This window comes from Anomaloglossus baeobatrachus, chromosome 9 (assembly GCF_048569485.1).
Source record: "Anomaloglossus baeobatrachus isolate aAnoBae1 chromosome 9, aAnoBae1.hap1, whole genome shotgun sequence".
NCBI lineage: Eukaryota > Metazoa > Chordata > Amphibia > Anura > Aromobatidae > Anomaloglossus > Anomaloglossus baeobatrachus.
In genome coordinates this window covers 208179391-208193286 of record NC_134361.1, presented here as the reverse complement: position 1 = coordinate 208193286, position 13896 = coordinate 208179391, and the positions used below count along the sequence as shown (strand labels likewise).

The window sequence follows — 13896 nt, the reverse complement described above, 5'->3', positions numbered from 1 at the left end:
TAAAGTATATAGCCAAGAATAGCGACCGTACAGTGCAGTGTACAAGCATACAGTACAAATGAACACCGGCATTAGTGGGGTCAGCACTGCTTACCGCCCGCACAAAAGCGGGTGTGAGGTCGCCCGAATCCTGTGACTGGTTGCCCAGAGCTTGTCTCCGTTCTCCAGCCCAGATTGCAAACTGTAATGGCTGCCGGCGTCCTGTGCAGAGGGGCGGGCCGTGGGCGTGCCCCAGACAAGAGCGGGAAAACTGGCGTCCCCTGTGTTCAGTGAGGGGGCTGGAGAATGCAAAGCAGACTCCAGCTCTCGGCGCTGACTTTCTGTACAGCGTCCCGCACCTCCCCTGACTGGCAGGGCTGGGGGCGGGAACGAAACGAAAACTAGGCCGCAAAGCCGGGGACTCGAGTAATAAGCGCGGCCGTCCATGTGCACGGCCAGCGCGGAAGTCCCAGGCGCACCACAAGTCCCAGCCGCGCCACAGTGTAAAAACACCCAGCCGCGGCCGGCGCGACCGTTTCTAACACATAAATTCACTCAGCAAGCTGCAGTGAATAATAGCACAAGCGCTCCGCGCTGTTGTCCCCGGCGCACTAACACTCCCAGCAATGCTGGTGTGTGTGTGCGCGATGTGTATGGGGACACAGAGTACCTTGATGTAGCAGGGCCCTGTCCCTGACGATACTCAGCTCCATATCCAGCAGGTTCTCTGGGTCTGTGGATGGAGCCTGGTCTCGGTGCCTGGAGACCGGTAAGATCCCACTTCCACAGAGCCCCTTAGGGGGATGGGGAAGGAAAACAGCATGTGGGCTCCAGCCTCCGTACCCGCAATGGGTACCTCAACCTTAACAAACCGCAAGTGGGGTGAGAAGGGAGCATGCTGGGGACCCTATATGGGCCCTCTTTTCTTCCATCCGATATAGTCAGCAGCTACTGCTGACTAAACAGTGAGCTATGCGTGGATGTCTGACCTCCTTCGCACAAAGCTTGAAAACTGAGCATCCCGTGTTCCCACGGGGGGTGTATAGCCAGAAGGGGAGGGGCCTTACACTTTTTAGTGTAATGCTTTGTGTGGCCTCCGGAGGCAGTAGCTATACACCCAATCGTCTGGGTCTCCCAATGGAGCGCCGAAGAAAAGACAATTCACTGACAGCAAGCAGCGAGAACTCAGAACACGAGCCCCGTAGGAAGCAGAGGATGCTCATGCAGATAACGTGGGTCTCAGGTTTTCGGTTGCAGAATCCCCCTCAATAATGACATGAGATGAAACGTTGTTGTTGGCGTCTCACCTCCATGTTGTGGATCTCCACCAATGTCGGCTGCCCGTCGGAGGGTAAATTGGGAAGCACTTTAATTAAATGTCCTCCGGGACCAAACCTGGCGCATACATGAGGGCTGCCGAACTTCTCCGGAGTCAGTGACCTGGAGGGGACTGCAGGCAGACAAGGGTTAATCCGGCCTGTAGGGAGGTCGGGGGTGTTGTGTAGAGATGTAGGGGGCGCTCACCTTGCTCTACCGGCTGCCACTCACCAGTGGCCGGGTAGCCGTACTGATAGCCCTCCAGTGACTGCTGGGCGCTGTAGTCATTGGGGTACATGCTGCTGTAGGAGTAGTCCTCCAGTGGGGGGTTGGGCATTTGGCCGCCATAGGCATTCGCGGTTAGGTCCTGTTCGCTCTTGTAGACTTGGCTCTGGAGAAAGACAGTGATATTAATTATTCATGGCTCAGGCGCTTCAGCGGCGGAGTGAAAGGAAGAATTCAAGGACGTCACCTGCTGCGAGCGAGAGCTGAAGCTGCTGCGGCGGCTGTGGGTGCTGCGCTCGCTGTGCACACTACGAGCCGAATGTTCGCTGTGCACGCTGCGCCGATCAAAGTCATCCTTCGTAAGGTTCCTCCGAGCATCGGGCTCATCATCAAATCCACCAACGTAGCGGGGGTCATACTGCCAGCGATCCTCATATACATCATATCTACGAAGGGGGGAGAGCTGTCCGTCAGCAGCTGCTGCAGAACCTCGCCGAGTCCACACTGCTCTCCCCTCAGTGATACTTACCTGCTTGTGTACGCATAAGGAACCTTCCTGCCATAGGCATCCTCCCGGCTGCCGTACATATAGTTCCAGTAACCGCTCCGAGGGTCCCTGTACCCGGGGTCATAGGCTCCAGGATACCGATCCCACCTGGCAGGGTCTGGAAAAAAGGATAAGCCAAAAGTCATATAGTTCCAGGTATCAAGACAACATTCCCTCTCCCCAGGGTTACAGCACTCACCTCCATATTCATACTGGCCCTGGTAATAATCGTAGTAACTGGCCGGAGCGTTGTACCCCTGCCTAAAAGCGGAAAGTGAGAAGAAGGGTTATCCTAAGTGTCTCTGGTGTCCGACAGAGGCAGGGCGGCGCGACATGACCCAGAGGCGGATCAGAGCCAGCGACAGAGGCGGATCAGAGCCAGCGACAGAGGCGGATCAGAGCCAGCGACAGAGGCGGATCAGAGCCAGCGACAGAGGCGGATCAGAGCCAGCGACAGAGGCGGATCAGAGCCAGCGACAGAGGCGGATCAGAGCCAGCGACAGAGGCGGATCAGAGCCAGCGACAGAGGCGGATCAGAGCCAGCGACAGAGGCGGATCAGAGCCAGCGACAGAGGCGGATCAGAGCCAGCGACAGAGGCGGATCAGAGCCAGCGACAGAGGCGGATCAGAGCCAGCGACAGAGGCGGATCAGAGCCAGCGACAGAGGCGGATCAGAGCCAGCGACAGAGGCGGATCAGAGCCAGCGACAGAGGCGGATCAGAGCCAGCGACAGAGGCGGATCAGAGCCAGCGACAGAGGCGGATCAGAGCCAGCGACAGAGGCGGATCAGAGCCAGCGACAGAGGCGGATCAGAGCCAGCGACAGAGGCGGATCAGAGCCAGCGACAGAGGCGGATCAGAGCCAGCGACAGAGGCGGATCAGAGCCAGCGACAGAGGCGGATCAGAGCCAGCGACAGAGGCGGATCAGAGCCAGCGACAGAGGCGGATCAGAGCCAGCGACAGAGGCGGATCAGAGCCAGCGACAGAGGCGGATCAGAGCCAGCGACAGAGGCGGATCAGAGCCAGCGACAGAGGCGGATCAGAGCCAGCGACAGAGGCGGATCAGAGCCAGCGACAGAGGCGGATCAGAGCCAGCGACAGAGGCGGATCAGAGCCAGCGACAGAGGCGGATCAGAGCCAGCGACAGAGGCGGATCAGAGCCAGCGACAGAGGCGGATCAGAGCCAGCGACAGAGGCGGATCAGAGCCAGCGACAGAGGCGGATCAGAGCCAGCGACAGAGGCGGATCAGAGCCAGCGACAGAGGCGGATCAGAGCCAGCGACAGAGGCGGATCAGAGCCAGCGACAGAGGCGGATCAGAGCCAGCGACAGAGGCGGATCAGAGCCAGCGACAGAGGCGGATCAGAGCCAGCGACAGAGGCGGATCAGAGCCAGCGACAGAGGCGGATCAGAGCCAGCGACAGAGGCGGATCAGAGCCAGCGACAGAGGCGGATCAGAGCCAGCGACAGAGGCGGATCAGAGCCAGCGACAGAGGCGGATCAGAGCCAGCGACAGAGGCGGATCAGAGCCAGCGACAGAGGCGGATCAGAGCCAGCGACAGAGGCGGATCAGAGCCAGCGACAGAGGCGGATCAGAGCCAGCGACAGAGGCGGATCAGAGCCAGCGACAGAGGCGGATCAGAGCCAGCGACAGAGGCGGATCAGAGCCACCGACAGAGGCGGATCAGAGCCACCGACAGAGGCGGATCAGAGCCACCGACAGAGGCGGATCAGAGCCACCGACAGAGGCGGATCAGAGCCACCGACAGAGGCGGATCAGAGCCACCGACAGAGGCGGATCAGAGCCACCGACAGAGGCGGATCAGAGCCACCGACAGAGGCGGATCAGAGCCACCGACAGAGGCGGATCAGAGCCACCGACAGAGGCGGATCAGAGCCACCGACAGAGGCGGATCAGAGCCACCGACAGAGGCGGATCAGAGCCACCGACAGAGGCGGATCAGAGCCACCGACAGAGGCGGATCAGAGCCACCGACAGAGGCGGATCAGAGCCACCGACAGAGGCGGATCAGAGCCACCGACAGAGGCGGATCAGAGCCACCGACAGAGGCGGATCAGAGCCACCGACAGAGGCGGATCAGAGCCACCGACAGAGGCGGATCAGAGCCACCGACAGAGGCGGATCAGAGCCACCGACAGAGGCGGATCAGAGCCACCGACAGAGGCGGATCAGAGCCACCGACAGAGGCGGATCAGAGCCACCGACAGAGGCGGATCAGAGCCACCGACAGAGGCGGATCAGAGCCACCGACAGAGGCGGATCAGAGCCACCGACAGAGGCGGATCAGAGCCACCGACAGAGGCGGATCAGAGCCACCGACAGAGGCGGATCAGAGCCACCGACAGAGGCGGATCAGAGCCACCGACAGAGGCGGATCAGAGCCACCGACAGAGGCGGATCAGAGCCACCGACAGAGGCGGATCAGAGCCACCGACAGAGGCGGATCAGAGCCACCGACAGAGGCGGATCAGAGCCACCGACAGAGGCGGATCAGAGCCACCGACAGAGGCGGATCAGAGCCACCGACAGAGGCGGATCAGAGCCACCGACAGAGGCGGATCAGAGCCACCGACAGAGGCGGATCAGAGCCACCGACAGAGGCGGATCAGAGCCACCGACAGAGGCGGATCAGAGCCACCGACAGAGGCGGATCAGAGCCACCGACAGAGGCGGATCAGAGCCACCGACAGAGGCGGATCAGAGCCACCGACAGAGGCGGATCAGAGCCACCGACAGAGGCGGATCAGAGCCACCGACAGAGGCGGATCAGAGCCACCGACAGAGGCGGATCAGAGCCACCGACAGAGGCGGATCAGAGCCACCGACAGAGGCGGATCAGAGCCACCGACAGAGGCGGATCAGAGCCACCGACAGAGGCGGATCAGAGCCACCGACAGAGGCAGATCGTGGGTGCAGGTCTCTCCGATGACTCTCCGGTTTTCCAGGGCGGCCAGGCCCAGCTTGTGCCCATGTGGTCCCCTCTACGTTCATGTTCTTGAGACGTGGGTCACACTTATTGGACATTTATGGCAGATCCTGCATTATATCCAATATATAAGATGCAGGAAAAAAAGGCGGTGGTGTAACAAACCTTGAAGATGGGCGATCCGAGCAGTGACTGGACCTGGAGCTGGGCCGCTCGGGTTCCTGGTATGGGTACTTTCCAGGGTTTACAAAGCTGGAATTGCTGTACTGTCTGTACGCAGGGTCGTACGCTCCATAGGAGTCCTGTGGGGAGTAAATGAAAGGACACGAGGGCCACTTTTACTCCTAATCCATAGAACATTATCAGGGTTACTGACCCATGCCACCCTAACCCACCTGGCACGGGCCCACGGCTCACAGGGTGCCCAGCGCATTGTACCGTGGATATACTATAAAACACAATCAGGGCCCCCATTGATAGTACCTAGGCCGCCCGCACACAGTTGCTCTAGCACGCACCTGGTAGTACAGATGAGGAGCTCGGGGGTCCACGGCTGGATAAGGCTGCTGGTACCCAGTGGGGTATGCGCCATATCCTCTGTAGTAATAGTATGGGTCTGCTTGCTGCGGCATTTGAGAGGCAGGAGATCTTGATGGGTCCGGATAGCCGGCAGGGTTGCCAGGTGCAGATGTGGTGGGCGCAGGCTGACCAGGGTATGGCGGGTGTTCAGGCAGGCCATATTTTGGCCCCGGCTCTGCGCTCCCACTGTAGGGAAGGCCTGCGGTGTTTGGAGCCCCTGGCATGTGAGCGTCTGTTTGCTGGGGGTAAGCAGCAGGTTTATTCGCTCCTGTGATAGTCTGTGTGTGGGACTGGGACGCAGGCGTCATGTATTCAGGAGAAGCCCCCGGTCCGGGCTGTGACCTCTCACCTGTCAGTTGGGGCTGAAGGTCTTTAGTAACCTGCTGGTAAAAAACTTGTTTGTTATTATCAGACCCGGGTTGAAAATTTGGGAGCCCGGGATAGAGCGGCCCTTCTGCCGGAGGCCTATGTGGTACTGATGCCGGCCCATTTACGCTATGATTGGCAGGTGCACGTGGCACGGTGAAATCCAGCGCACCGGCATTTTCTAATTTGCCGCTATTACTAGTGGCGGGTGGAACGTACATTCCTGCTCCGTTAGCCAGGCGTGCCCCGGTGCTGGGGAGCGCAGGCTTACTCGTGGCCTCACCGACACTTTCAGTCTTACTCATTTTCTGATTTTCAGTTGCTAAATTAAGAGGAATTTGATTAGATGAAGCAAGCGGCATGTTCTTATGATGATTGGGGAGAGATTCGGAGAAGGGCTCGATGCCAGCTGGGAACTTAAGAGCTGGGTTGGAGGATGGCGGCTGCTTAAGAGGAGGAATCAGCGAGGATACCGCGCTCTGATCTGCGGCACAAGCACCAGGAGGAAGCGGCTGATCAGCGGAGGCGTCTCGAGCAGGATTAAGGCTAGTTATTTGATTGGGTAAAGACAGAGAAAAATTAACAGGTTGCGCCAAATTATAGCTTTTACTAGGTGGAGCAATCAAAACTGGCTGATTGTGTAAGGTTTCAGTAGGCGGAGAGGAGAGCAAGCTGGCATAGCCCGAACTTGCCTGGGACTGCGCGTGTTCATCATCCCCGATCTTCGGAGGGTTCTCTAGGTTTTCAGACGATACGTGCTCCTCGGGTGAAGCTGAGAACTGACTCGGGTCGGGCCTACCATGTTGTACCAGAAGTGACCCGTCCTCCGGGGGTTGAATGACTTCAGTCTGAAGTTTAGGAGGGACATACACAGCAGGAGTCGGTGGGGCCAGAAGGACGTTCCCTCCAAAATTGGGCAGCTCCCCCTGTGCCCACAGCGTGGTGGCCGGACTCTCACACTTCTTGTTGGAGCCGTGTGCTCTGGAGGATGGACGTTTCTCTAGAAGTAACGATATGTTATCCAGCGCAGAACCACCCGGAAAATGGTGTCCGCTGTTTAGAGCGCAAATCTCAGCGTTCGCTTTACCTAAAAATATGGTCTCCAGATTATCAGGGGGTTGTTCCAAATTGCCAGGGGAAGCGGCCAGTCCGGCATTGTGAGAAGATGCCGGCGGCAGCTTAGGGTTCTCTCGGACATCGCTGACTACTTTCGACTTGTCGCCATCTGTGGATTTAATGCCCGAGTGAGAGCGGACGGGCTCGAAGGAGCTGTTGACACTCGCCTGGAAGATCCCGGTAGGTTTTGGTGGACTCGGAGTGAGCGGCTGAGACAGGTTTCCGTGATGGGGATTTTGCATCATCCCGTGAGCAGAAACATCTCCGGACATCGGCGAGGAATCGATCTGCTTGAAGAAACTATTTTCGTTCTCGAGCCTTCCGCTCTCCTTCTGAATGAAGGTGCCCTCCGGCTCCTGAGGTCTGGCCGAAGCGGGCAAACTTCTATGACTTAAGTTACTGTAACTAGAAGACACGCTGTCCGATCTGACGGGACGAGGCGTCACTGCAGGAGCCTCCAGGTTTGCGCCTCCTTCAGGGTGGCTCATTGTATTCTTAGGTACAGCAGAACCAATAACAGGTCCGTATCTGAAGGCCTCTGGGCTGACACCGGCAGAAAACAAGCTGCTCATAGGAGCCTCATGGGGGAGAACCTCCAGGTTCTGGACACATTCGATGTTCTCCACATTATCGTACGGGAGCTCAGGAGCAGATGCGGCCTCTGCAGGTTGATTCTCAGTTTTCCATGGGACATGTGGATCATGAAAACCACTGGCACTTTGGGCTAATGAAGTTGGCTGAGGGTTAGGAGCACTGGGATGTAAAGGTGAGGCAACACTGGGCACACCTGGTGGGGCTGTAAATGGAGGCCCGTTCCCCTGGGCCCCCAGGTTCTGGTGGTACGCCAAATCCACAGCTTTCTGCCCGGACCTGTGCTGCTGGTCTGTGGACAGGATCTCCACATTCTCAGCTTCATCTCCTTTGAAGAACATGGATATCGTCCCAGAATCTGTCTCCCCGCTGATTTGCCCTATAGGTCGGGCCGGCTCGCTCTGGGGTCTGCTTTCTGGTGCAGAGAACGGTGCTCCGGTCTGTACGGTGTTGGGATTGGGCAGCGGAGCTTGATTGAGTGGTTCTGGATATGGCCGACTATACCAGCTGTTGTGGTCATGGCTCTGAGTGTAATCCGTTGGCATGAGGCTACCATATGGCGACATGCTGTGCTGCTGTACTTGACCTGATCCACCTGTGAGAGGGAAACTTACTGATGGAGTCCTTTGCGGTGCAGAAAAATAGCTGGGGTCACTGGTGGAGGGAGGCAGGTGCGAAACTTCTAAGTATGGAGGCGAGTAGTAGGGAGCAGTGTGAGCCGGGTGTGGCGCAGCTGGGACGTGCTGTGTGGAGGTCGGTGGGGCCGCCGGGGATGAAGACCATGGTACAGTGGTTTGCTGAGACAGTAATGGAGGAGCATTACTGCCGCTGTTCATTTCCATATTTACTCCTTGCCTGCTGTGAGATCGGCCCGGTACAGGCGCATAGGCGTTCTCCAGTCCACTGGCCATGTTCTGCAGGGATGAAGCTGCAGAGTAACCGATGGGAGGTGAAGCCACGTTATTTGCAAAATGACCACCTGGTACTGAAGGAGCCGAGACATTACTATAAACGGCCCCGGCTCCCAAGGGTTGAGATGACGCCCCCGGTAATGACACTTGACCTCCGTCACCAACTGATGAGGCGAGAGCAGCCGCAGGCTGGGGGTACAGCGACTGGGATGGACTCGGGGTTGATATAGCGATAGACTTTGGTGCAGCGGTTGGTGGTATATTCTGGGGGGTCATTCTGCCGAAAGCAAACGGGTCTGTGACAGGTTGCACTGGTGAGGGCGCCACTGCTGAAGGGGTGGGCGTCCTCCTGCGCCAGTATTGATTAGTAGTGGTCATTCCCAGGCGAGGAGGTCCCCCCATCCCCGGAGGGCTGGTGTGAGGAGGTGGCGGCTGCATCTTCCTTCTTTGTAACCAAAAATGATCTTCTGTGCAATCAATGGAAATGTCAGGATATTGCCCTGCGGAGGAGAAGAGAAGACGGTGAGAAGTACAGCAATGGCGGCTCATACTCGGCACACACGGAGGGCGCGGCTCCTCCACCTGTCAGCACAGGATTACACCAGAACCAGAGGATTAAGGGTTCAGGATGAAGGCCGGGCAGCGGTACAGACCGGAGCCACCAACCTACGGCCAACCCTGTGCGAGCCACAGACATCAGCACAGAGAACGTACCGGACCAGTACCAGCTCCAGGAGAGCAGAGCCACAACCATCAGCACAGAGAAAGTACCGGACCAGTACCAGCCCCAAGAGAGCAGAGCCACAACCATCAGCACAGAGAAAGTACCGGACCAGTACCAGCACCAGGAGAGCAGAGCCACAACCATCAGCACAGAGAAAGTACCGGACCAGTACCAGCACCAGGAGAGCAGAGCCACAACCATCAGCACAGAGAAAGTACCACACCAGTACCATCCCCAGGAGAGCAGAGCCACAACCATCAGCACAGAGAAAGTGCCGGACCAGTACCAGCACCAGGTGAGCAGAGCCACAACCATCAGCACAGAGAAAGTGGCGGACCAGTATCAGCACCAGGAGAGCCACAATTATCAGTACAGAGGAAGTGCCGGACCAGTACCAGCACCAAGAGAGCGGAGCCACAACCATCAGCCCAGTGGAAGTGCTGGACCAGTACCAGCACCAGGAGAGCAGAGCCACAAACATCAGCACAGAGAAAGTGCCGGACCAGTACCAAACCAGGAGAGCCACAACCATCAGTACAGAGAAAGTGCCGGACCAGTACCAGCCCCAGGAGAGCGGAGCCACAACCATGAGCACAGAGATAGTGCTGGACCAGTACCAACACCAGGAGAGCCACAACCATCAGCAAGCGAAAGTGACGGGACCAGCACCAGGAGAGCGGGGCCACAACCATCAGCACAGAGAAAGTGCCGGACCAGTACCAGCCCAACCATCAGCACAGAGAAAGTGCCGGACCAGTACCAGCCCTAGGAGAGCGGAGCCACAACCATCAGCCCAGAGAAAGTGCTGGACCAGGACCAGCACCAGGAGAGCCACAACCATCAGCACAGAGAAGGTGCTGGACCACAACCAGCCCCAGGAGAGCCACAACCATCAGCACAGAGAAGGTGCTGGACCACAACCAGCCCCAGGAGAGCCACAACCATCAGCACAGAGAAAGTGCCGGACCAGCGCCAGCCCCAGGAGAGCCACAACCATCAGCACAGAGAAGGTGCTGGACCACAACCAGCCCCAGGAGAGCCACAACCATCAGCACAGAGAAGGTGCTGGACCACAACCAGCCCCAGGAGAGCCACAACCATCAGCACAGAGAAGGTGCTGGACCACAACCAGCCCCAGGAGAGCCACAACCATCAGCACAGAGAAAGTCCCGGACCAGTACCAGCCCCAGCCGAGTCACAACCATCAGCACAGAGAAGGTGCCGGACCAGTACTAGCCCCAGGAGAGCGGAGCAAACAATCCTCATCTGACCAGGGTGTGACACCGGTCACCAGGCCTCCGTGCACAGACTCGGTGCCTCCTAACACCAGGGACGTCACCAGCAGAGGATTCCGCAGATGAAAAGCAGAAAGCAAATAACGAGCTGCGACTGACGTGGAACAGAGCAAACAAATCAGCTGCCAGCGCTGGCCGGCCGGCGGTCAGCACCGCCAGATCACATCAACCCAGGACTACATGTACCAGCATGCCCTGCTCTGCACTCTGGGGACACGCGGGACACTGAGCCACAGTATTTGTATCTTAGAGGTCCATATAGAGTGAACTGGGGGTCTCACATTACGTTACCTGCTTGATGTCCATTCACGGGGGGGGGCCTACATTGTATCCATTCAGAAACAGGTACTAACGCGTTTCACAGCGGAGATAAACCGATACACTGTAACAAACCATCAGCTCACAGAGCGTTGTCTACACTTTGCTCAGCTCAAATTCTAATCTCTCACTCCACAGAGTAGGACAAACATCCTGCAGGGACACCAGCAACTAAGGAGTTAACAGGACATCAAGTCCCAGTCACACCATATCCAAACCCCTCATTGCAGTCCCCAAGACCACTGCCCCACGAGACCTCAGTAAGTGAGGGACCCAGGACCCCACGTCACACACAGACCCCCGAGATTTACACCCAAGACCCCACGTCACACCCCCGAGATTTACACCCAGGACCCCACATCACACACAGACCCCCGAGATATACACCCAAGACCCCACGTCACACACAGACCCCTGAGAGTTACACCCAGGACCCCATATCACACACAGGCCCCCCGAGATATACACCCAAGCCCCCACGTTACACACAGACCCCCGAAATTTACATACACCCAGGACCTCAGTAAGTGAGGGACCCAGGACCCCACGTCACACACAGACCCCCGAGATTTACACCCAAGACCCCACGTCACACACAGACCCCCGAGATTTACACCCAGAGCCCCACAGACCCCCGAGATTTACACCCAAGACCCCACGTCACACACAGACCCCCGAGATTTACACCCAGGACCCCACATCACACACAGACCCCCGAGATTTACACCCAGGACCCCACATCACACACAGACCCCCGAGATATACACCCAAGACCCCACGTCACACACAGACCCCTGAGTGTTACACCCAGGACCCCATATCACACACAGGCCCCCGAGATATACACCCAAGACCCCACGTTACACACAGACCCCCGAAATTTACATACACCCAGGACCTCAGTAAGTGAGGGACCTAGGACCCCACGTCACACACAGACCCCCGAGATTTACACCCAGGCCCCAACGTCACACACAGGCCCCCGAGATTTACACCCTGGACCTCACGTCACACACAGACCCCCGAGATTTACACCCTGGACGTCACGTCACACACAGACCCCCAAGATTTACACCCTGGACGTCACGTCACACACAGACCCCCAAGATTTACACCCAGGACCTCACCTCACACACAGACCCCCAAGATTTACACCCAGGACCTCACCTCACACACAGGCCCCCCGAGATTTACACCCAAGACCCCACATCACACACAGACCCCCGAGATTTACACCCAGGACCCCACATCACACACAGACCCCCGAGATTTACACCCAGGACCCCACGTCACACACAGGCCCCCGAGATATACACCCAGGACCCCACGTCACATACAGACCCCCGAGATTTACACCCAGGACCCCACGTCACACACAGACCCCCACGTCACACACAGACCCCCGAGATTTACACCCAGGACCCCACGTCACACACAGACCCCCGAGATTTACACCCAGGACCCCACGTTACACACAGACCGCCGAGATTTACACCCAGGACCCCACGTCACATACAGGCCCCCGAGATTTACACCCAGGACCCCACGTCACACACAGACCCCCACGATTTACACCCAGGACCCCACGTCACACACAGACCCCCACGTCACACACAGGCCCCCGAGATTTACACCCAGGACCCCACGTCACACACAGACCCCCGAGATTTACACCCAGGACCCCACGTCACACACAGACCCCCACGTCACACACAGGCCCCCACGTCACACACAGACCCCCGAGATTTACACCCAGGACCCCACGTCACATACAGACCCCCGAGATTTACACCCAGGACCCCACGTCACACACAGGCCTCCGAGATTTACACCCAGGACCCCACATCACACACAAGCCCCCCGAGATTTACACCCAGGACCCCACGTCACACACAAGCCCCCCGAGATTTACACCCAGGACCCCACGTCACACACAAGCCCCCCGAGATTTACACCCAGGATCCCACATCACACACAGGCCCCCGAGATTTACACCCAGGACCCCACGTCACACACAGACGCACAGTTTCCGCTCCTCACTCCCCACAGCCGGTGTCGGCCTCCGCTCCTCCTCACCTCCGGTCTCGGCGGCTCGGCCCGCACAGATCACCGGCTCCGTTCACCGTCTACCGGCAGCGCTCTAACTAAGCTGAAGTCGGCAGCGCCGCCATCTTGGACATCCGGCTCGCCGACGTGTACATTCCTACGTCAGGACACGTTACGTCATGACGTCTTCAGACCCGCTCCGTGACTGAGCTGAGTCTGAGGTGGTGCGTGCAGGCTACGTCAGGATTGTGTCGCCGCGCAGCGCCCGGACCGCCATATTGTTGGCGTCGGTTTCTGAGGTAATTTCGGCTCTGTCTCGGCGCTTCTGGGCTGGTGAAGAACTACAAGTGCCAGCACCACAAGATGAGACATGAGATGAGGAAAACCTCCAGCCTCCTCACAGTAAGCACGTGCCGCACAGGATAATTCACTGCAGTCTGTATGTCTGTGAGGAGAAATGATGTTATACTATCCAGTAACCGTGAGGATATCATTATCACCTCACAGATGGCGGCATTCTACAGCACACCCGCTGAGGGACTGACCCCGCCCACCCTGGGGCTGACCCCGCCCTCACTGGGGCTGACACCGCCCACTCAGCCCCGTCCACCAGGGGCTGACACCGCCCACTATGGGGCTGACTGAGCGTTTTCCTCATCTCTCCAATCACCAGGTGATGGAGGCCGTATCTACGGATACCGGAGATAACGGCAGCCATATCCATCGATACCAGGGATAATGGCGGCTGTATCCACAGATAATGGAGATAATTGCGGCCATACCCACAGATACCGGGGATAACGGCGGCCATATCCACGGATACTAGGATAACGGCGATCATATCCATGGATACCAGAGATAACGGCGATCATATCCATGGATACCAGGATAACGGCAACCATATCCATGGATACCGGAGATAACGGCGACCATAT

The 13896-nt window shown here is 57.9% G+C and overlaps 1 protein-coding gene across 1 annotated transcript in view; it reads right to left on the bottom strand.

The window, feature by feature from the left end:
• LOC142251883 (protein transport protein Sec16A-like) overlaps positions 1 to 13113 on the bottom strand; it is a 15137-nt gene extending 2024 nt beyond the window's left edge. Inside the window, exons 1-8 of the mRNA XM_075324932.1 lie at positions 12992 to 13113; positions 5534 to 9078; positions 5181 to 5317; positions 2268 to 2329; positions 2051 to 2186; positions 1769 to 1967; positions 1504 to 1687; positions 1287 to 1429 (exon numbers count right to left, since the gene is read on the bottom strand). Of these exons, the coding sequence (XP_075181047.1) occupies positions 1287 to 1429; positions 1504 to 1687; positions 1769 to 1967; positions 2051 to 2186; positions 2268 to 2329; positions 5181 to 5317; positions 5534 to 9016 (4344 nt within the window). The 5' untranslated portion in view covers positions 9017 to 9078; positions 12992 to 13113. The remainder of the gene's footprint in view (positions 1 to 1286; positions 1430 to 1503; positions 1688 to 1768; positions 1968 to 2050; positions 2187 to 2267; positions 2330 to 5180; positions 5318 to 5533; positions 9079 to 12991) is intronic.
• Between the last annotated feature and the right edge of the window lie 783 nt (positions 13114 to 13896).